This window comes from Rhinolophus hipposideros (genome assembly GCF_964194185.1).
Source record: "Rhinolophus hipposideros genome assembly, chromosome: 21".
NCBI lineage: Eukaryota > Metazoa > Chordata > Mammalia > Chiroptera > Rhinolophidae > Rhinolophus > Rhinolophus hipposideros.
Genome location: NC_138067.1, coordinates 36,295,191 through 36,318,673, shown reverse-complemented (window position 1 = coordinate 36,318,673; position 23,483 = coordinate 36,295,191). Strand labels below are relative to the sequence as shown.

The window sequence follows — 23,483 nt, the reverse complement described above, 5'->3', positions numbered from 1 at the left end:
ACATTATCAACCTATTTTCTACAAGATTCCTGCTGTAGCATTGCCAGGAATTCCCTGGCTCCATATGCTAATTAATTCTACCCAGCTAACAGATTTATCCTAAAGTTCACTCTTGCAACCATATGTCTTTTATTATTTCTGGAGAATGATCTCATTACTTAGAACTTCCATTCAATAACACTCTCAAAATTACCTTTCACGTGACAGGTTATCTAAATAAAAGTCAAGTCTGATATTCATCGTAGGGTAGAAAAATAATCACTGGAGAAAAGCCACCATTAGTATGTTCCAGGTTCACTCCACAAACCCCAGCGTATGCAGTTCAAATTGGACACTTCTTAGAGATCTCTGAAACGAGGGTTGCTTGATGAGGAAAAAAGTTTTCCTAAAAAATGTCAGAGCCTAAGATATTTTATTGGGGACCTATGAGAATGCTTCAATTTTTTAAGTGTAATACACTTTTATCACCTCAAATTTTGCACTTTCATTCTAATCAACTTCAACTGGTATTTCATTGAAAAAATACAACCAACCAGATAGGAACTCCTTTTATTCCCCCATCACCAAATTCTCTTATCTGCTTGCACTTACACCTATATTTCTTCCCTCCTGTTCAGAAAAAATAACCCAGTTCGAATCAACTACTAACTGGATTATCTATGTAACAGCACATCTTTTGGCTTCTCAAATACTTTTGTCCTTAAGCCATCTTATTGGATCATTACCATCAGTTTTCTATAGATTCCATCTTTAATAAACCAAGAGCAAAAAAATTCCCCAAAAGCCCTTAATCTCACATCTGCCTCAAGTTGACTCATTAGCTTTTATATTCATTATTTATCTAGTATCTGGCATGTAAGGTTGCAGGCAAATATTTGTAAAAATGTTTGCAACAATAACCTTCTCTCCCTCCCATCTATTAAACTTTTTTGTTTTTAAACTTTTACTTAAGTGTGTTTTTCCAGGACCCATCAGCTCCAAGTCAAGTAGTTGTTTCAATCTAGTTATGGAGGGCGCAGCTCACACTGGTCCATGCGGGGATCAAACCAGCAACCCTGGTGTTACAAGCATCACACTCTAACCAATTGAGCTAGCCAGCCACTCCTATTATGCTTCTTATTTCATAATTTATTTTATAAACTTAGCTCCCACTAAGTAGATATGAATCACTAAGCTTGTCGCTTATCTCTCATTTTTTCTAGAAATGAAATGGAAAAATAACATTCATACTGTCTACTATCCAATAGAACTGTTCTGAAAATGGTTTTGATCATCAGTTCTCAAAGTGTGGTCCCTGGCATAGCATCAGCATCACCTGGGAGCCTGTTAGAAATGCAAATTTCCAGTCCCCACCCCAGATTTACCGAGTCAGGAACTCTGAAGGCTGGGCTCCGCAACAAGCCCTGCAGGTGATTCTAATGAACAGTGAAGTTTAATTACTGATTTTGATGAAAACACTGGGGAAAAAAAGCTAAATAAATGCCAGGTTTTTATTTGTATGAAAAATCACATTATTCACCAATGGTAAATAGTAAAATTACAAAGCCAGGTTTTTAGAAAATAAGCTTGTGTTGCTTCACACTATTTTAAGCACAAAACATCTTAAACGTGAAATACATCTGTAGTCAAGCAAAGAAGGCAGATAGGATTGCTTACATTAAAAGACACAATCAAGGAATACCTGAAACAATAGATGTATCAAGGTTATGACTTACATTAGAACATTTCAGAGATTTTGTTGGGCTTGGGGTGAGAATAAAGGAGGACTTTGTGGTCCCTTACATGGTTTGGGTATAATATAAAGGTAGCTAGTCCTATGTATCCAGGCAACGTGGGATTAATCAAGACTTACAAATTTTGACTGACAATTCAGGCGTCCAACATTCAAGTTACTTGTATCTACGTTCTATCAATTATGAAGATAGATGTACTTAAGGGGTTCAGATCACCTGCCTCCTGACATGCTGAGTAAAACGATTCTGAATTTCAGATTCAACTACCCTCTAGGGGCCACAAAACTAGTCTTGTTGGGTGGGGGAGAGGAAGTCCTAAGCCACAGTCAATAAATATATTAGGGGGGCCCCCCAAAAATGTATACAAGTGGACACTTTAGTTAATGTTGCTCAAACAATTCGCTGTAATCAGAAGTGTCTGGATGCTAATGGTAACCACTTTGAGCACCTCTTGTAATTGCAGAAGTCAAATGTGACTTGTATTTATCTTTTGTTATCAGTATATACTGAGTATTACAATTTTAGTATTTAGGAAAGTTTTCCTTTACTAAAATGTGTATACATTTTTTGGGGCACCCTCTGTATATTAAGGTATTGTATTCCTGATTTTGTCTTTGGGCCATGCTTGATTTGTTGACTCCAAAGCTGCACGAACACAGGAAAAGAGTTAAGAGAAGAGCTAAGTAAAGCATAAGAGATTCAGGAGAAAAAAGTAGTTTAGGAAAATGTATCTTTTGACCAAAATATTTTTGCTACTGCAGATGATAAATGGAGGCAATTTTAAAATAGTATACAAACATCTGATGCAATTCTTAGATTTAGTATATAACATCCTTTGTTAAAAGGGGGTGGGGAACTCCATATTAGAAAGGACTAAGTCTTATTTAGATAGCTAAGTATATAATTCATGGTCATTCCTCCAAAAAGGCTAATACAAGATACAGTTATCCTGCGGAATTTAACTAATGAGTTAGAGAGCTTTTTTGAAAGCAGCTTCTGAAATCTCAAAACGCTGTATTGCTGATGTTCACCATTATAAAAGAAAACCTTTAATAACATCACATCAAGTTACTGAAAAGAGGGACCAAATAAAAAACATCTTCAGGAAAGACTGGTTTACACAATAGAACTCTATTCAGGGTCTGGACCACGTTTCTAATACCCATCCCATCCTCTCCACTTCTGTAAAAGAAACAATAACTTGGTGGGGGGAGTCCCTTCACAGTGTATACATATATCAAACCATCACGTTGTATACTTTATCTTACAATTTTACTTCTCAATTATACCTCAGTAAAGCTGGGGGCGGAATATAAAAAGGTGTGTTGGTCAAAGCACTGGGAGAAATAGTGTGCAGATTAAAACTGAGATACCAGTGTTAGCATTTAACTCAAATTGTGGACGTTGCAGAAAGTTGAAGGTTTTATTTTTTAAAATAAAACAAACACTTAATTTTTAATGCATATGCTGTTCCCATGGAAATTTACAGTCCAGGAAATTCGACATTCTAGAAAGTTTACCTAAAAAGACAAATTATATGAAGTCTGCGTATGTATCCTCATTTAACTAAAAGTTCTTAAAATTTTCTAAGCTCAAATGGTATGTTGCAAAATGTTAGAAATGTGAAGATAGACCATATAGTGTACACTATAACATGTAAAAATAAATTAAACAGATTTGGATTATGCTATCATTTTTAATTTTAATAAAATAGATCATTTCATACTACATAGAGAACAAGTTCATCCACTCATCATTGATTAAAATTTTAGAAATATTTTCTATAAAAAGTTTAGTATTTGATTGGGAATGAATCCATCTGAACATGATTTGTATAGATACAGTGTTCCCATCCTCACCCCCATTCTTGAGAAAATTTAAAAATACAGAAAAGTACAAAAAATATGACAAGGTATCCATATACCACAATCCAGAATTATCCAGTATTTTGATATATATATTTACTTGCAGTCTTTTTTGTTTCTAAAAGAAATGGATGCTTACATATAAAATGAAGTCCCCTTTAACCAATCCCCACTCCACCCCTCCCACACTCATCCCCTTCCCTTCTCCACTCTTCACAGGCAACCACTATCAAGAGTTTGGTCTGTATCCTTCCAATCCATTTCAAAAACATTTTTAAAAAACATACATATGTATCCTTTACTAATATATAGTACTGCATTCTGTGAGGGAAGTTTTAACTCAAATTTACAAAAATGTCATGGCATTAGATGTGTCATTTTGCAACTTCATTTTCTCCCTCAACCTTTATGAGATCTCTCTCTGTAATACAGATCTCATTTGTTACATTTTACACATATACAGTATCCCATCATAAGTATTTTCCATTTTAATTCTTGATGGGCATTTAAGTTGTTTCCAATTTATGGCTACTACAAATCATGCCACAGTAAATAGCCTAGTACGTATTTCCTGAGCATAAAAACTCAGAATAGAATTGCTAGGTATTTTTGTTATAAGGAAGGTTTTCCTATTCCCAAGGTCACAACCATTTTAGAATATATCTTTTTCATGTTCCTGTTTTTAATCCCCATGGATCTTACCTTTGTGTACAGTTCATGGTCTATTTTTTTTCCTTGGAGAACAAATTACCTCCAAATCATTTTTTAAATAGTCCCAATATCTTCTCACCTCCTGATGCCATTTCTATCCCATTCTATCTAAACGCTAATAAATGCATAGGTGATTCCAGAATCTCTTCTGTTCTGTTAAATCAATACCATGAAAGTCTTTTCCTTATTTTCTTATCACAACTTATTTTTCTTATTATATTGGTGAAGATCTCCAGATCTATGCAGTCAGCAATGATAACAAGCATATTTTCCATTCCCAATTTTAGTGGAAATGTGTCAAGTCTTAGCATTACTTTTGCTGTAAGTTTTTTTGTTGGGCACAGGAATTTTTATAATACAAATGTCTTTCTCTTCCGTATGAATTCTCTCGTGGCCCGTAAGTTTTTAATTTTTGTTTCCCTCATTTGTGACGCTTTCTTTCAACATGATTATTTCTGATGTGCTATCCAATTTTCAAGATATTCACAGGATTTTTAATGAGTATGAATTTTCTGGTGTCTAATGTGGTGTGACTTTTGGCTGAAAGCTTTCCCACATTCACTACATTGATAAGGCTTCTTACCTGTGTGTATTCTTAAATGCAGAGCAAGGGTTGAGAACTGAGAGAAAGCTTTGCCACATTCATTACATCCATAGGGCTTCTCACCTGTGTGGCTTCTCGCATGCACAGTAAGAGATGAGCTTTGAGAGAAGGCTTTTCCACATACATTGCATTCATAAGGCTTATCACCTGAATGAATTCTCACATGTACAATAAGTGATGTTCGTTGAGAGAAGGCTTTTCCACATTCATTACATTCATAAGGTTTCTCTCCAGTGTGAATGTTTTGATGTTTTATGAGGTACTTCTTCTGGCCAAAAGCTGTTCCACACTCACTACATTTGAAGGGTTTCTCTCCAATATGAATTTTCTCATGCTCAGTAAGGTTTGATTTGCCACTGAAGGTTTTCCCACACTCCTTACATACAAAGGGCTTCTCTCCCGTGTGAGTTCTCTGATGTCTGATGAGGTTTGACTTCTGAATGAAAGCTTTCCCACAATCCTTACACTCAAAAGGTTTCTCTCCAGTGTGAATTTTCTGATGGGTAAGGAGGTTTTCTTTCTGGCTGAAGGATTTTCCACATTCATTACATTCAAAAAGCTTCTCTCCAGTATGGGTGTTCTGATGTTTAATGACATACTGTTTTTGGCTGAAGGCTTTTCCACATTCATTACATTCAAAAGGCTTCTCTCTATTGTGAAAATGCTCATGCTCAGTGAGGTTTGATTTGTGGCTGAAGACTTTCCCACATACCTTACAAGCAAAGGGGTTTTCCCCACTACAAATTCTCTGCTGACTGAGGTGTGACATCTGAAAAGAAGCTTTCCCACATTCACAAGGTTTCTCTCCAATATGAATTTTCTGATGAATAAGGATTTACTTTTGGATGTAGGTATTTCCACATTTCTTACATTTGTAGGGCTTCTCTGTGTATCTTTCAAATGTAAAGTAAGGAATAAGGTTCAAGAGGAAAATTTATCATACTCTGTTCAAAGCTTTCTCTCAGAGTATAAATTTTCTAATATTCATTGAAGTTCTGTTATATTCATTGGCTTCTCTCCAGTACGGATTTTCTTCTGCTCAATAAGATCTGTCATCTAGCTGAAGGCTTTTCAATATTCCTTAGAACAACGTTTCTCTCCAGCCTGACTTCTACAATTAATAAGGTGTGACATGTGAGTGAAAATTTTCTCACAGTAAATTCATAGGGTTTCTAATCCAGCATGAATGCTCTGGTATCATGTGGGGTTCAAATTTTTTTAACTGAAGGCATTTCTACACTGATTTACTCTTAAAGATGGTTACTACCATAAGGAGTAAGCTGTGGCAGGATTTCCAAACTAATAAAATTGATTCTTTCCTACACCACGTCCCTCACAATTAATTAAGTCTAAATTGTGTTTGACACTCTTTCTAGGTAAGTTGGAAAAGGTGTTGCTTTAAAAGATCTAACGTCTGAGATCACAGGAAGTATCTTTCCAATTTTCTTATATTCACTGCTTTTTTCCTCAGTCTGTACTTTACTGGAGATGGATGCAACTTGCCTCCCAAGTCTTGTTGCCTCTATATTTGCTCATCATCTTCTCAGGCTTCTTCTAAAATGGAGTACAAAGAATCATCATTTAAAGGAGTTAATGTATGAAGTGCTTAGAACTGTGGCTGGCACATGATAAGCACTCAATAAATGTTAGCTTCGTTATCGCCATTATTTATGAATTTCCCATTATTAACAAAATTTTAGATTGTGCTTTTTGGGATTAACTCTGCTAGCTCATTTCCCAATATAAAAGAAGCCTTATGACCTATGTTGCCAACTAAATTTTGAGAAGGAAACCCTGTGGAAGGTATCTGAGTAGAAAACTAACATTCACGGATACACAAAGCTTACATTACTCTTGAAAAATAATCTTTCTCATTTCATAATTCAGCAATTCAGTGTAACAAACAATGAGCAATTAATAAATAGGATAAAAAGATGACCAAATAAAATAGAGAAAGTCTATCTGTGATGCCTAAGAAAGGGAAAGGAATAACCAACAACTACTTCCTCCCAAAACTCCATTAAATGACAAAAGGGAAAATGGCCCAAACTCACAAAAGGGGTATGATATGAGACATTAATACACAGATACTAACAAATTTTTTGATAATATAAAGCACATGGAAGATTTAAAACTTACAGAAGAGCTAAGGAAGTTCAAATAACATAAAGGTACTACAGAAGAGGATGACAAGTCAAGCAAGCCAATTTGTACCACAAAATATCAAAAACACTCAGAAAATGGAGGGAAATCAAGTACCTCAAAACAAGGAATAAAGGATAACAGCTGAAAAAAAGATTGTATAAGGTGGAGTTGGACCTTTACTCTCCCAATGTAGAGGACAAAGAATCACTCCTTTATATAAAATGAAAGTTGTTCTTTGCAGAAATTTTGATCACAGAAGCCGTAGACTCAGGAGACACCCAATAAATGCGATGCAAGGGGAGAGGTGTTATACTGAAATCAATGTGACTAAATCTACATATAATATGGGGAGACCTTCAGCACCATTCTGTAGCTGAGGCAAAAAAAAAATGCTGGCAACCAGTTATATACCTATACCCGTGAGAAGGACATGAAAAGGATCCTTCTCTGGACAAACTGAAAGGCCCATGAAAAACCTGTAGGATGCCCCTCCAAGATACTTACTGCTTGTACTCATTTCTTTTGCCAAAACAAAGGACCTGGCCACACCTAAGTTTGTGAGAGTAAGGCAGTATAATCCTTCCTCAGGGAGGAGACCCTGGGTCCACCAGGCATTTTACTTTACATCCACTGCAGTCTACCATATGACTAGACCCACCCAGGCACAAAAGAGCTTACCTTTTAGTGAATCATTCTTAAATATGACTGTGTAGCCAATATTCCACACACATTCGAAGAAGCCCACTAACATGAAAGATCAACACCAAGAGAAAAAAAGAAACTCTAAGTGAATAAAGGTAAGGCAAAGCAAACAACAGAACCTAACACCAATCACAGTTATGAGAAAATATTTTATCAGTGAAACAATAAGAAACAGAAAAGGTTCCCTTAGAAATTAAGACTGGGGTGAGGAAGGAGATGAAGTAGACTGTATTAACATTAATCAATAATATGGTCTCCTTACTGCAGAAGGATTATATTGTTCCACCCCAGGAAACTCAGGCATGGCCAGGTACCTTGTTTGACAAATGAAATATAAGCACAAGTATTTCCAGGCAGAAGCGTTAAAGAGAGAAATTCAAAGGATAAACCAAGGTAATACATGTAATAACTGAGTAAAAAAAAAAAGTTCCAGAAAAGTGAAAGGAGAAAACTGATTAGAGGAACTATTCAAAGAAAAACAAAACCTTCCTCTCCTCTCTATCATGAATCTCAAGATTTTTTTAAAGGGCCCACTTGGTACCTTGCACAATGAAGTAATAAAACATGCATAACTAGATAATCACTGTGACATATCAAAAGAGAAAAATAGAGATCACAAATGCTTTTGAAAAAACAGTATATATCATTCAAAGAAAACAAGAATGAGAATGACATCAAATTTTTCAACAGAAAGGAAGCTAGAAGACAAAATTCTGAGGAAAGAATTCTAAGCTTAGCCTATCAATCCAATAGGACAGTCAAATAAAGCCATTTTACAGATGTGCAAATACCCCCAAAATGCACCTTTCCTCTCGGAATGCCACTAGAAGAAGTGCTCCACCAAAATTACTGGTCAGAGAAGGCAACAGATATACTATCCATAAAAGAGGAGACGCACAGGAGGAAAAAAAAGAAAATTTCTATGATAATGGTGATAGAAAGCTACAAAATAAGAGCTATCAAGTCAGGATACCACCACCAGTCCAGATTGAAGTAGGAGGACAAAAAAACTCTAGGAATAGTATTTCCAAGGGGAAAAATGGAAAGAGATTTCCCAATGCATTTGACCATGTGGAACCTTGTGAAAACTAGTACTTGAGAGAGCTTTTAACCATTCTGAGAGCATCTGTGCTAAATACAGAAAACCAAACAAAAAAATGTACATCAAATATCAATTCCATGAAAAGCAAATTTTATATATATATGTGAAATAATTGTATACACATACATGTAAACTTCTGTTGTACACCAAAGAATGATACTTGGTCTCAAGGAAAAGCACCTGGGCAAATCATATTTAAATTGTGAGCTAAACTAGCCACTTTTTTCATGGGAGCCATTAATTCACTTTAAATATATTAATAAATGACTACCTTACAAATTATGATTATTCATACTTGGGTTGTTTGGTAGGTACTTCTTTCAGACATAACAAAGACAATCTTTTAAAGGAAAAAACCGACAGTACATGAGATCAATGACAAAATTTGTGTTTTCAAGCAAAAATTTAAATTAAATTTTAAAATTAAAATTCAGTATCCTACACCATGAGATTGACAGCTTCCTTATTCTTAAAAGACTTTTCTAATGAGATTGGCGGTGGTGTTAACAAAATATGACGTTTTGATATTATATAATGGAATATGTCAACATTTGAAAAATCTGCATAACTCAGTTGATCGATGCATAATGCTACAAAATCATACATGGGTAAGAGATCCATTCAAAGTTTAAACAGATCAAAAGTTTAAGACATGGATTTTATGTAAGAGAATAAAAAATCTGATATAGTTTCAAATTCCACATTGAGGCTAATTTTGAAAAAATTACCACTTGTCGTGTGTTGGTGGAGTGCCAAAGAATATCCACAATTACCTGAAAGACTAGTAAAACACTTCTTTTTTCTACTACACCTGTATGAAGCCAGTTTTAAAATATACTTCAACCGAACTACAGGTTACAAGAGCAGAAATGAGAAAACAGCTGTTTTCTATTAAGCCAAACAGTAAAGATATTTACAAACATGAAAAATAATGCATAGCCTAAAGGGATGCATTTTATGTTATGTGAATTATATCGCCACAAAGCTGTTACTAAAAAAAAAAAAAAAAAAAAAAAGAATGTAAAGAGACCAGAAAGTTTGAGAACTGCTGCTTCAAACACTTATTATTCAATCAATACCTTTTTCTCTCCTTAATATTTATTTGCCTGGTAGTTCGAAGCTCTAGGGATAAACAGTATTAAACAAAAATGACAAAATTCCATGCCCTCATCAAGTTTACATTTTAGTGGACACATAACAAACAAATAAACAAAGGACATGGTTTGTGAAAAAGTTGTAACTGCTATGGAAAAAAATTAAGGAAAGGGTAAAAAGTTTCAATTTTAGATAGAGTGGCCTCTGAGAAGACAAGATTCAAGACATGAAGGAAGAGAGTATTCCTCACAGCTACCTGGAGAAAAGAGCATTCTAAACAGAAATGAAACAAGTTGACAGGCCCTGAGGAAGAGCCTGCCAAGTGTATTAGGTGTGCAGTGAGCCACGGTTATATACATTGCGTTCTTCATGTCCGCTGATGGGTAGCCTGCCACCTTGTATTTAACCATGAACTCCATAAAACCTCCTGGAAGCAGCTCGGGTAACACGCTCCTAAAAAGACTTCTCCAATCTCGTTTCCTACTTAGAAACATCTTTCTCTAAACTTCTAATCACAATCAGATTCACTTTTCCTCAAATACGTGTTTCATATGAATTATTTTTAAACCCAAATTTGTATGTAACTGTATCTTAACATCTTACTATATAGCCTGAGATGCTGGATTACATTAATGGCTCTACTCTTTTCTTTGAATGGCTGACAGTAAGTACTTTCTAAATATTGGGAGCAATACCAAGGCGGGGGGAGGGCAGTTTAGATTATAAAGACAAAAAAAGACAACCATATCCAAACTTTAAGCCTGGACTCTGGCATTTAAAAAAATGCTATAGAAGGTATTTGGCAAATAACTGGGGAAACATGGACTGAATATTACACAGTATTAGGGTATTATGGCTAATTGTTTAAGATATGATAATGTTATTTTGGTTCTGCAGAAGAGAGCCATTATTTTTAGAAAATGAATACTTAATTTTTTAGGAGTGAAGTGTCACAGTGTTTCAGCACACTTTATATGCATGCACAAGGATACACACATGTGAAAAGAAAACCCCAAAAAACCCACAAAAAACCAAATGTGGTAAAATATTAACTATTGAATCTATGTGGTGGGCATATAAAAGATCACTGTACTCTTCTTTCAATGTTTTTAATGTTTGAAAATGTTAGATAATTGAAAAACTGATCAATAAATCCTTCCATGATAATAATACATTATTTAATAAGTACCTCATATGTAATCAAACTACAGATGGTAAAAATAAAACATGGACCTTCCCTACAACAGGTTCATAATATAGACTGCAGGCACGAAAGAGGATTTTACTGAGGACTTTTGAATTTCTGTGGAAAATGTTACGTAGCATGGATAATCAGAGATCAATAAAAGAGAAAGTAACAGGTTCAAATAAGTAGGACCTGAATAGACTCAAAGAATTTTACAGACAGAAGGAAATATGTTCAGTTTATATTCATACAATTATACGTCGTTTCTTGATTAGATTGAAGATTATCTTTTTTAAAGGCTTGACTGACCATATCACAAGGACCATGAGAAAAGAAATAATCCAGATATCATATGAAACTGTTTTGTAGTGACCTCTGGACCTGAAAATAATGGGCTGAAATCTCTAATTTGAGTAGGATATTAATGACTTCACTGTCTGGCACAGTAAGAATGAAGTCAGTCTGGCAGTTGTTTATCCTGTAAACAGGTAAAATTATGGCGGGAAACACAAAAAGGCTGGAGGTGCCAAAATAAAAATTGATATTATAAAAAGTTTCTTCTAATTTCATTTTTTTTTTTAAGAAGGGCGCAGCTCACAGTGGCCCATGCTGGATTACATTAATGGCTCTACTCTTTTCTTTGAATGGCTGACAGTAAGTATTTTCTAAATATTGGGAGCAATACCAAGGCTAACCAACTGAGCTAACCGGCCACCTTTTTTTTAAATTAAGAAGAGTTACTTCTAATTTCAGAATGAATGAGTCCTTTCTGGGAATTCATTTATAAAGGGAAGGAGAAAACATAGAATGCAGTGTTCTAGGAGCCATCTCCAGCAAGAGAATAGACAGAAGAAAAAATAAATAAAAGCAAAAGATGAGGAAATACTTAGAAAAATAAAGCAACATCTCAGGTCATCAAAACACCAATCAAGCAGAAATGGGACAGAATTCCTAGAGGGGTAACTCAAACGTTACATAGATACTTTCTTCAAAAATGGTAAAATAAAAGACATCTCTGCCCATTTTTCATGTGTGTGAAGGAAAAAGAGAAACAGAAAAAAAGGAAAAGGAAAAAAACTGCATTGTTGGTAACAGTAGGAACTAGTTATAATTCTAATGTTTTATAAAAAAGGATGTGAGTGGGCAGCGGCCATTGCTATTTTTAGGAAGAGCTCTAATGCACAATGCTCTCTTAAAACGTACGACACAGCCTCAAAGGCCAAACCACACCACCTCCTTGTTTGTAATAACAAAATCCAGGAATGTCGGCTGAATACAGGAGATATGCTGGGCCCACCAGCATCCCTGAAAGGTCAGAAAAGTAGGACTGGCCAGGGAAATGCAGACACCATCATTTTATAAAGCAGCTTGTTAGTATAGCAGAACAGAAAAGGGTCACAACTTTTATTTCCCTAAATTCCTGACTTGTATATCCAACTACCTACCTGAATATGCACTTAGATGATCAGTAGACATGTCACAATTAACAAATTTGAAAGAAAACTCTTGGTTTATCTCCAAAATTCCTGAAGTCTTCCTATCTCAGTAAATGGTAACTCATTCTCTTTTAGTTAAAACCTTGGAGTCATCGATGACACCTGTTTCTCTCCTAACAATCTACTGGCCAATCCTGTCAGCTATGCCTTTAACATAATTTAAGACTACTTGTCACTAGCTTAACTACTACCATTCTTGTACCTAGATTACTGCATTTGTCTATGATTAATCTCCTGGACTTGCCTTAGCCTCATACCTTATTTTCTATACAGCAGCCAAAATGTAATTCTGATGTTGACTCTTCTGCTCAAAAACCTTTTCATGGTCTTCCAAATCACTCAGAACAAAGGCCAAAGCCTATGATTTGGCCTATTATCTCATCAAATCTATTCTTACTCCCTTTTGCTCACTCTGCTCAGCTCACTGCCCTGATCACTTTCTTCAACAGCAGGCTCAGCCTCAGAGCTTTTAACACTTTTTGTTCTTTCTGGCTGAATGCTCTTCCACCAAATTCTGCACGCTGTGCTCGCATACTCTTTACATCATTTTTTCAAATGTCATCCTCTTAATGAGTGCTTTCCCAACCAACTGGCCCACCAAATGCCAGTTTTCCTTGCTTTATTTTTCTTAGCACTCATTACCATCTGATAAAATATATTTTTTACTTGTTTACTCATAGTCTATCTTCCCCAATTGGAAGATAAGCCTCAGGAGGGAGGAATTTTTGACTGCTTTGATTGATCACTAACATTTCCCTAGTACCTGAAACAGTGCCTCCTCATACATATCATTCAAAAAATACTTGTTGAATAATGAATATATCATTTTGGTAGAAATGTAAATTGGTTTACTTCTTTTGAAAACAATGTGCCTATTTCTAGCACGCCTATAAACGTAACTTTTACCCAGCATTTCCACTCAGAGTAATTATGTAGTTGTGCTATCTGCATAGCTCTGCAAAGCAATATAAACAAGTATATGCACTTGCGCCTTCAATAGCATAAGCCTGGAAACAACCTAAATGGCCATTGATAGGAGACAGAGGTTAAACAAACTATGTTAATAGAGAACCTCTCCAACAAAAAAAACACAATAGAATACATACCACCATTCATATAAAAAGGAAAACAAAGGACTTATACAGATATTCATATTTGCAGCAGACTATACATGCTGGCTTATTCAGACTACTTCAAGAAGGATACATGTGAAACTCTTAAGAGTGACTGTCTCTTTGAAAAAGTGTAGGATTGAGGCTCAGAGGGGTTAAGAAGGGTCTTTTTCATTTTTCACTTTTATGTTCAAAATTTTTACAAGTTCAAGTATTATATAAAAACATACAGACCACACATTCGGACACACACACACGTTAAAAAAGCAGATCTGATTTCTAAGGCAACTGAAAGGTATATGGGGTGGAAAGGAGGGAGGCAGGGTTTGTTGGTGTATAATGGGGAAGGTGGATAAGAAGACAACAGGAAGTATGATCACAGACGTAAAACATAATTCTGAGGCATTTAACCACTGAAGAGTGAGAAAGTGGTAAGCAATAAAAAGAAACCTAAATGTCAGACAGTATGTAAAGACTTAAAAACTTATAAAAGACGATGCATGAGGAAAGGAGTCTGCACACACTGGGAGATATGAGACTGAGAGTACCAATGAAAGAGAGAAGAACCACACAAAGGCAGTACAAATAAGTATGAGTGTGGACACCTGGATTAGAAATAAAAGGGGCACCTGGACCTCTAGAATCTAAGGAGTATTGCAATAGAAAAAAATGATGACTGGAAATGTCATTCAAGTATCTAAGAATTCATACCAAGTGATACTTCAAGACTAGGGCCTATAGGAAAACATCCTTAAAAGCATTTCAGAGTCGTCAATACTGACTGAACAACTGTGACTTGTCTGCTTGTCATTCACTCACCTGGACCAATTTCCTTTCCACTTCTTTCTCCACCATCCAGTTTATCTTCTTGCTCCAACAGAGGATCACATAAAGTTTAGTCAGTTTATAACCTGCTACTGGGGAAATGACACACCACTAGAAGGTTAATCCTGGGGCTAAAGTACCCTCCTAGAACTCAGGTGAGTCTTGGGGTCTCAGGGCCTTCTGAAGGATGAGGAAGGTGCAGTTTCCAGGGATGCACAAGGAAGCGGCCCTGTGAAAAAGAACAAAGTAATGACCTTTTGCCTGAAAGATTAAAGTGCAATTATATGAGCAAAAGGACTAAGACTATTTGAATCCTGAATTTCAAAGCCATGCTCATTAAACCATTTAAACCTCCACACATCCTGAAATGGGGTGAGAAAGGGAACTTTCAGAATTTTACTTACATAGAAACATATTCACACTTTACCTAACTATGGTGTTTCCCTGAAAATAATAATAACAATAATAATAATAATAATAATAATAATAATTGTTAGATAAGACCCAGTCTTATATTATGTTAGATAAGACCCGGTCTTATAGTAAAATTAGACCGGGTCTTATATTAATTTTTGCTCCAATAGACGCATTAGAGCTGATGGTCCGGCTAGGTCTTATTTTCGGGGAAACACGGTAGTTGCTAGCGGTTATCTAACACCACACTCCTGCCTAAGTTCCTGAGTGGGTTTTAACTGGCCTTTATTCCTGGATGAATTCAATACTCATATCTATGACTATATATGCCTATCAGAACAAAGCACAATGGATACAATTTGTGTAGGAAGTTGTTCTGACAGTATTCAGGAATAAAAACTCAAGACTTTTCCTGGAATCCTAATATTTACTTTGTTTGCATTATACTGAGTGAAACTATATGTTAGAAATGTCCTGTAAAAATATATTCATCCATTCATTCAAAAACCATTTTTAAAGACATTTTTAGGACAACTGACAAAACCTGAATAAGAACTAGATTAAATAACAACAAGTTTCTGAGTGTGACTGTACTGTGGTTGTAAAAAGAACCAAATGTAAATGATTGGTGAATTTGGGTAAAGGGTATCTGGGACTTCCTGTACTATTCTAACTTTTCTATAATGTTGAAATCATACTTAAAAAGCAAAATTAAAAAAAACAACTTAAATTACTACTTACATAAACACTATCTATACTATGTTTGTTGAAAAACAATTTGTACCGGGATGTGGCAGAGATGGGAAGCTTAGAGCCTGATTTAAACAGTAATGTATACACAGAACAAAGAGAAACGAGAGGGTGAGTTGCTGAAGATAATCTGCAAGAGGAAGGAGATCAAGCTTGGTGAGTATCACGTTTCTGAGGAACATACAAGCCCATATATCCATTAGGCAATCTCATATGTAAATGAGGAGCTCAGAATAGGCCTAGAATAGAAATAGAAATGTATCAGTTGTCAGAATATCACTGCAGCTAAAGACATAGATGGAATATTACTGTGACTGCTTACAGAAAATATACACAGTATGTGAAGAAGATGGTCAATGACAGACAGTCTCTTAGAAACACCAACCATCAAGGAGGCAAAAAAAGTTTTACAGGAGCATTGTGGCTGCTTAGTTTTGAATCTTTCAAATACTTCTCCTTTTTGAAAACCACACAAAACATCAAGAATAACGGAGGAATACTACCAACCAGCCAGTTCATACACTGCCTCTTTAGTGAAACTACTAGAGAAAATACGTTAATGCTAAATTATATGTAAGTGTGGCCCAAAACATCCAAAATAACAGAGGTGGTACAGGAACAATAGTGTGGTAGGTATAGCAAGACTAGATAATGGTGAGAACTCCATAACATAACAGGTCTCAGAAATAACTAGCATTCTCAAAATGAGGGATTCACCCTGAGTGAGAAATGTGGTAACCAAATCTAATAATGAACAAAAACTAGGGACAAGAAAACCCTCCTAAATTCCATGGACCTCTGCCAAAGGCAGGCCCAAATAGGAGGCCTAAATAGGCGTTGCAAAGAAGCCTAGAAAATACAGGAAATGCTGAGGATTTCAAAGTTCAAAAATCTGCAGCTAGTATTTCCTTATGGAAGTAGGCCTCACCATAAGAGGAAACTCAGAAAAAAAAAACCTACATTAAACAGAAAAGGACTGCAGGAGTAAGCAGAAAGAATAGGCTTAAAAAGTGCAGTAAGTCTTCAATGTCATCAACAGGTTCTGCGACTTTAAGCGAAATGATACATAAGGAAACCAATTTTACCACAGGCTAATGGATATAAACAAGAGTTCAGTTCCTGTGGCATCTCATCAACATAACAACAAAAGGACACAGAAGGAAACAAAATTATTCCAGGACCTGCTGTATTTGGGAGTGGGGTGTCTCCAGTATTTAGCAATATATAAAAGTTAATATATCATCTTAAAAGGCAAGTACTATGAAGAATTATGGGAAACAAAGAGATGGTGATAGAAGTCTGTCTCAACCAGGTTAGGGTCAAGCCAGAGAAGGTGTACAAGTCTCTTGCTTTAAAAAGTAGAAGGGCACGTGAGCTTTGAAACATACAATGCTACCATGCCCACTTTTTCCTGGTACTTGTCTAGGAAAATCTATCTTGTACAAGCATGAGTAACACAAAATAATTCGTCTGTATCCCTACAATGATACTGTAAGAAACAGTGAAAATGAACAGCATAATTTTCCAATAGTTAAATAAACTCATATGCAAAATACTGCCACAAAGCAGATATAAAAAGGAAATATAATATCAACAAAATAAGTTTTTAAAAGACACGAACTTTAAGAAACAAGCAAAGCTATAAAAAGAACAGAAAAACAGTAAAGAAAAAGGAGGGAAAGAAAAGAAAATAGAATAGGAATGGACACCTTACTGGGCATCTTATTTTTGTTCTGTTTAATTTTTTTTTTTAAGATTGCAGTATCAGAATTTGGAGGGATTTTGGTTTCCTTGATTAACACAATCTTTCCTGGCTGTTGCATCTGAGGCACAGCAGTGGCCTCAGCCTTAAACTTTTTGTTTCTACTCACATCCCCAGAGACCTAACCAAATAAAAATTATAAGTAATCATAATTTTTATCTGACCACAAAAGCCAGCATCTTATCTAATGCAAAAACATTGAAGACATTTCTATTAAATTCTAAATAAAGATAAGATGCCCACTGACTCAATTATAATTATAAATGATTGTTCAATAAGTTAAGCAGGAAACAAAACTAATTTATAGAAATCAACAAGCTTCATATATATGACTCCATCCATAATAGGAATATGAAAGATCGTACCTAGAAATAAACTTAGTAAGAAGTGTCTACAACATATATGAAGAAAATTTTAAAACACTCCAGAGAACCCAAAAGGATACTGTACATATTATGTAGATGGGTAGGAGTATTTAACATCACAAATATCTAATGTCCCTTTCCCTTAAGTTAAAATTTAATGCAACGTCAATAAAAATAAGGGGGGTTTTTCCCCCTAGAACTAGACAAGCTGATTCTAAGGTTTACATAGAAAAACAAGCAATACCTAGGAAACTCTGCAAAGGACAAGCAGTAAGAGACTAGCTATAACAGATAATAAAACAAATTATAAAGCCTCAATAATAAAAAGATAAATATTGGTGCACAAATACAGACTGGACGATGGAGAATATAAAGTCCAGAAGTAGACCAAATACACATGAGACTTTAGTATAGGATCAAAATTAAATCTTAAAATAATAAAGCTAAGACCTCTTAATAAATGGTGTTGGAATAACTGAATAGCCAATGGGAAAAAGATAAACCTGGACATACACCCTATACCATATAGAGTTACAGATATACCATATAGGTTACAGACTCTAAACAGATTACAAATATAATTATGATAATGAAACCCTATAAAAATTATAGCCTTGTAAAGATTTGAAACTTCAGGTAAAATCTGGAGTAAGGACTTTCTAATGACCATAAATGAAAAAAACCCAATAAATTTAAATACATAAAAATAAAACCTGATTCTGTATTGTTTAAAAAAAACAAAACACAAAAAGCAGAAAAGACCACAATGAACAATGTCAAAACAAATTTAAAACTTGGGGGGGAAAACCCCATAACTCATTTCACATATGGCTATACTTTCATAACTCATTTCACATATGGTTATACTTTCTAATGCAATATGAGGTCCTAGAAAAAAAAAGGCACCCCCACAGAAAAATGTGGAACAGGATATGAACAAACAGATCTCAGATAAACACATGGGCCCTTAGACATATAGAAGATACTCAACCTCACTCATAACGAGGGATGTAAATTAAACCTACACTCAGATACTAATTTTCACTTATGCCTTTGGCAAAAAAATCAACTATTCAACACTCTGATGGTAAGGTTCTAGAAGAAAGATCTCTTGTACTTTGCCAGTGGGAGTTATTAAGTATGTAACTATATAAGCAACTCTACTTATAGCAATCTACTTTAGAGATATTCCTGGGTAAGTACAAAAGAACAGATAAAAAATTATTCATTACTGCAGTTAGTAACAGAAAATGATCGGAAACTACCCAAATGTCCAACAACAAAATGTTCAACAACTGAATCAACTATGGTACATGCACACAACATCATCTTATTTATTCAGCAGTGAAAAAGAAAAGACAATGATTAAGAAAGGAGATCTCCAGGACATATTTAGTGAAGAAAGTGAGCAATTTACATAAGGAGGGTGGGGGATAGGAATAAATATACACTAGTGGCCCAACAAACAAAAAAATCCAGTTGATAAGCAAGAAACAAATAAGAAAATATACTTAATTGAGACAAAGAAGAATGTGACAGGGGAGGGAAGCAGAATGAGACGAGCTTTATGAAATGTATTTTTTGTTGAATCAGAAATGCATCACTTACTTTTCTAAATACTCAAATTTATATTTTAAAAAGCAATCCTTCTACTTGAAAACAAATTGAAACAAACGAACCCAACTGTACATTAACTTGGTAACATAACTCCTCAAAGGATTTATCTCAAATGACTTTAGAACAGAGAAATTTGACTACACATCTTTAGTGGGATACTTTCTGTGGACAAAAATAGCTACAAAGAAAATTTTCACATGATAGTGTTTATGGTTACTATTAATATCAGCATTATTATTTTGAAACCATTTTCTTTGTATGGTCGTGCAAAGCAATTAAGTATCTATGTTAACTTGTTCCCAAGTTTTTACTATAAAATACAACTAGGATCTAATTGTCAGGCAAAAATACTGTAGCATTGATATTGAATTAGAAATACTAATATGAACTCATGGTTTTTAAAAATAGATTTTCTAGCTCTGTCACTGAAATGGCCTTGAAACAATGTTACTCCTGCAGCAATGAAAACATCCAGCACCCGGATCTTGGTCTATAACACCATTCTCCAATAAAAGGAACCTGAGCTCCTTGGAGACATGACCATTTCCAAATCTGGGATGGAAAGTACAAGGTGGGCCAACAGTGCAAGCAAGCTCTCAAAGTTAAATGAAGGCATGTCAAAATGAGATAGGAGTCAGCTTGAAGGAGCATCCCTGAGCTAAAACTGTGATAATATGAGTGTAGCAAAGAAAACTAGTTGTAGTTATTAGAACACAACTTTAAAATGATTCTTAAAGTAAAAAATGGCAGGAAAATATTGACATAATCTGAGGTAGCAATGAAATAAATGTAAAAGTAATGAAAAAACTAGAAAATAACTTTGCAACCGCTGAAGAAATTATCGATTCAGCCAAGATTTATTTATTGGTGTTAAAACCATCCATTACATGACTGATGGGGAATGGACATTTGTATGGTACCAAACTAAAACCATACACGTTACACTTTGGTCATAAAGGGAAAAACACAATTATTAATGGTGGACCAGTCATATAGTATGTCTCTCCTGATATTACGCAATTTGAAGATCATTTCTTATGTATTCTGGCCAAAAAAAAGCCACAATTGGGATTTTTAAAAAATATCTTCAGAGATTCTGAATTAGAACCATGAGAAAGTAACCATCATAGAAATCAAAGAACAACCTTCATGAAGGCAGTGGTGATGAGTTTCTAAGATAAATGTAACTTGAACATAGAATGCTAATTTCCTCATTTCAGTTATAAAATAATGTCCCCCCCCAAAAAAAATTTTTTAAATGGTAGTAAGAAAGAAGCACCTACACATCTGAATCTTGCAGAAATTTCTACCAGAAACAGTACAAATGCCTATACTATTCTGAGGAAATATTATTTTGCAAGTAACAGTGCTATTTAACATTTATCCAGTACTTCGTATATACCAGCCACTATTCTTTAGAACTTAGAACTCCATAATCTGCACAACCACCATGTGAATAAAATACTATTATTTTCTCTATATTAATAGATAAGAAACTGAGGCACAAGGTTTAAGTACCTGCCTAAGGTCACCGACATACCAAGTGGCAGAGGAAGGAGTTAACAGAGGCAGTCTGGCTCCATGGCCTATTTCCTCCTTTAAAAACAAAAACAAAAAAGCATTTTAACTTTTGAATATATACTAAATTCATGTAGTTAGAAAACAAACATACAAAGGTATTTGCCTTTGCCCTATCCCTGTACTATAGCCAACAGAGATAACCACTTTTATTAGTTCTTGTGTATCTTTTCAGTTATTTAATGGAAACAAATAAAAATATATATTCTTATTTCTCCCTTTTCTTATTCCAGATGAAGCATACCATACATTCTGCATCTTGCTTTTTTCACTTAATATACTTTTGGAGTTACTTCAAGTGTCAGTATAGAGAAAGCTTCCTCTTCACTCTTTTGTAGAGCTACATCTTATTCTGTTGTACAAATGTACCATAATTTAATCGAAACAGTCTCCTAATGATGGGCAAGAATTGTTTCTAATCTTTTCCTATGTCAAACACTAATGCAATGAGCAACTTCATACCTGTATCATTTCATGCAAATGCCGGTACATTTGTAGGATTAATTTCCAGATGTGAAATAGATGGGTCAAAAAGAAAATACATTTATAGTTATTAAAGATAGTGCTGAATTGCCCTTCCTAGGCTAGCTTCATGTTAATATTAACACTATATTAATTTCCAAGGATTTATATTTTCAAATATGTTACCATTGGGCTCCCACTTGCCACACCTCAACTGCTTTTTTTTCAGTTTTACTGGCTACGTTAGTTTATTTTTCCATGTGAAGTGCAGAATCAGCTTACCTAGTTCCAAACGAAAACAAAAATTGTAGATTACCTTTACAAGGATCTCATTAAATTAATGAATTTACTTAAGTTTGCACACATTTCTTTATGACATTTTCCTGAGAAACATGGTATATCTATTTGTTCACATCTGTGTCCCTTAGTAGTATTTTAAAATTCTTTTCTAATAGTTTTGCATATTTGTTTATTCCTCAATATTTTTTTATTGCTCTTGTAAATAGTGGGTTTTTTTCCTATTATGTCTTCTAACTGCTGCTGTCTATTTGAAGGCTACCGATTGTAAATATTAATTTGGTACCCAATAACTTTATTTAATTCGTATTATTTAAAATTATGTGAAAGATGACTGTAGGTGGATTCCTCAGAAAAAGCATCTTTGCAAACAAAATTAATTTTCTTCATTACTTCACAAAATCCACACAATCTGAGGACACCTCGATTCATTCAGGAGTTATTAGGACACCGAGAATCTAGTCCCGACGCATGGATAAACATTGCAACAACTAAGCTTTCTTCAAAGCACGAAGAAAACTGTGTCTAACCTAGGACCACAAACCCTGACTCTCTAATCCTGGGCTTTCTGCGCTACATCACGCTGCTTCTCAAAGTGTAACGCTGATATTTAATCTAGGACTTAATCGCATCCCTATTTAAGCACCCCAACGATCGGGCGATTTGAGACCGTATGAAGCAAGCTCCCTGAAACAAAAAGTTCCTTTGAAACATTCTTGGTTGCTTAAAAAAAAGAAATCAGGGTGATTTTTATTCTACCTCACTTTAAAAAGCGTTTTATATAAAAATCAAATTTTAAATTATTTACCACTTAGCATCCCACCCCCCGCCCCCCATCTTCAAATCTTGAACTAAAACACGCGATCCGGGAAGATGGCACCGTTATCATCAGCACTTTCGACAAAGTGCGGCTCAAACGTTATTACCTCAATGCTGGTCTCGTATAGCTGCCTCTCACCCGCATCCGTACACAATCCTGCACCCACACTTTCACACTCGACAATCTCAAACATCTGGTCAAACTTGCGGTCAAACTTAGGGTTACATACGCTCAAACCCTCCTCAGAGGCCCCCAACCCCACCCCACCCCACGCCACCCGACACGTAGGCCAGAACCTCAAAAACCCATTCCTCTCCCCCGCGCCGCTCCCCAATAGATCCGGAATCCTCCCCTTCAACCTCCCGGACCCGACCCGCACAGGACGCCCACATCCCACCTCCTACTTTCACGCCACGTGGATCCAGGGGCCGGACTGACCCACGGACAAAGACCAAAATGTCCACTCCGTGCGCTACGCCTGCGCACTCCGAGGACTATTGAGTACTCCCACAAGTCTCCGCGATGCTGCACGCACCGTCATCGCGGCCAGGCCCAGGCTGGTATCTGATTACCTTCTATCAACAGCGGCGCCGCTTTTCTGGCCTTGGACTACATTTCCCATAAGGCTTTGCTGGTCGACACTCTTGTCTTTCCCACGCGAACTTCGCTGCCTCTTCTTATGATTCTGGGATTCTCAGGGTTAGTCCTGCTTTGGAGAAAAATCAGCTCAAGCCTGTTGGGAGGTTTGGAATAGGGACTCCCTTGCTGAAGCTTCCCGGGCGCAGTGTCAAACACGCCAAACTCAGACTCTGATGTACGAAGACGCCATTTTGTTTGTGACT

At 35.6% G+C, this 23,483-nt stretch overlaps 1 protein-coding gene across 9 annotated transcripts; it reads right to left on the bottom strand.

The window, feature by feature from the left end:
- Nucleotides 1-1,470: 1,470 nt before the first annotated feature.
- Nucleotides 1,471-23,479, bottom strand: ZNF146 (zinc finger protein 146). Of its 9 annotated transcripts, none has more exons than XM_081033177.1 (4): nucleotides 23,214-23,479; nucleotides 21,003-21,080; nucleotides 14,571-14,805; nucleotides 1,471-6,467 (listed from the first exon to the last, which is right to left on the bottom strand). In XM_081033177.1, the coding sequence occupies exon 4, from the start codon at nucleotides 5,680-5,682 to the stop codon at nucleotides 4,804-4,806; it is 879 nt and encodes a 292-aa protein (XP_080889303.1). In that variant the 5' UTR covers nucleotides 5,683-6,467; nucleotides 14,571-14,805; nucleotides 21,003-21,080; nucleotides 23,214-23,479; the 3' UTR covers nucleotides 1,471-4,803. The 9 variants fall into 9 exon arrangements, with proteins under 9 accessions (XP_080889303.1, XP_080889307.1, XP_080889300.1 ...); XM_081033181.1 differs by having other exon boundaries at nucleotides 21,025-21,080; XM_081033174.1 differs by lacking the exon at nucleotides 23,214-23,479 and adding an exon at nucleotides 23,039-23,130.
- Nucleotides 23,480-23,483: the final 4 nt, after the last annotated feature.

Coding starts and splice junctions, on each gene's coding strand:
- ZNF146 (XM_081033177.1), bottom strand. CDS start 5,682: ATGTCACACCTCAGTCAGCAGAGAATTTGTAGTGGGGAAAACCCCTTT.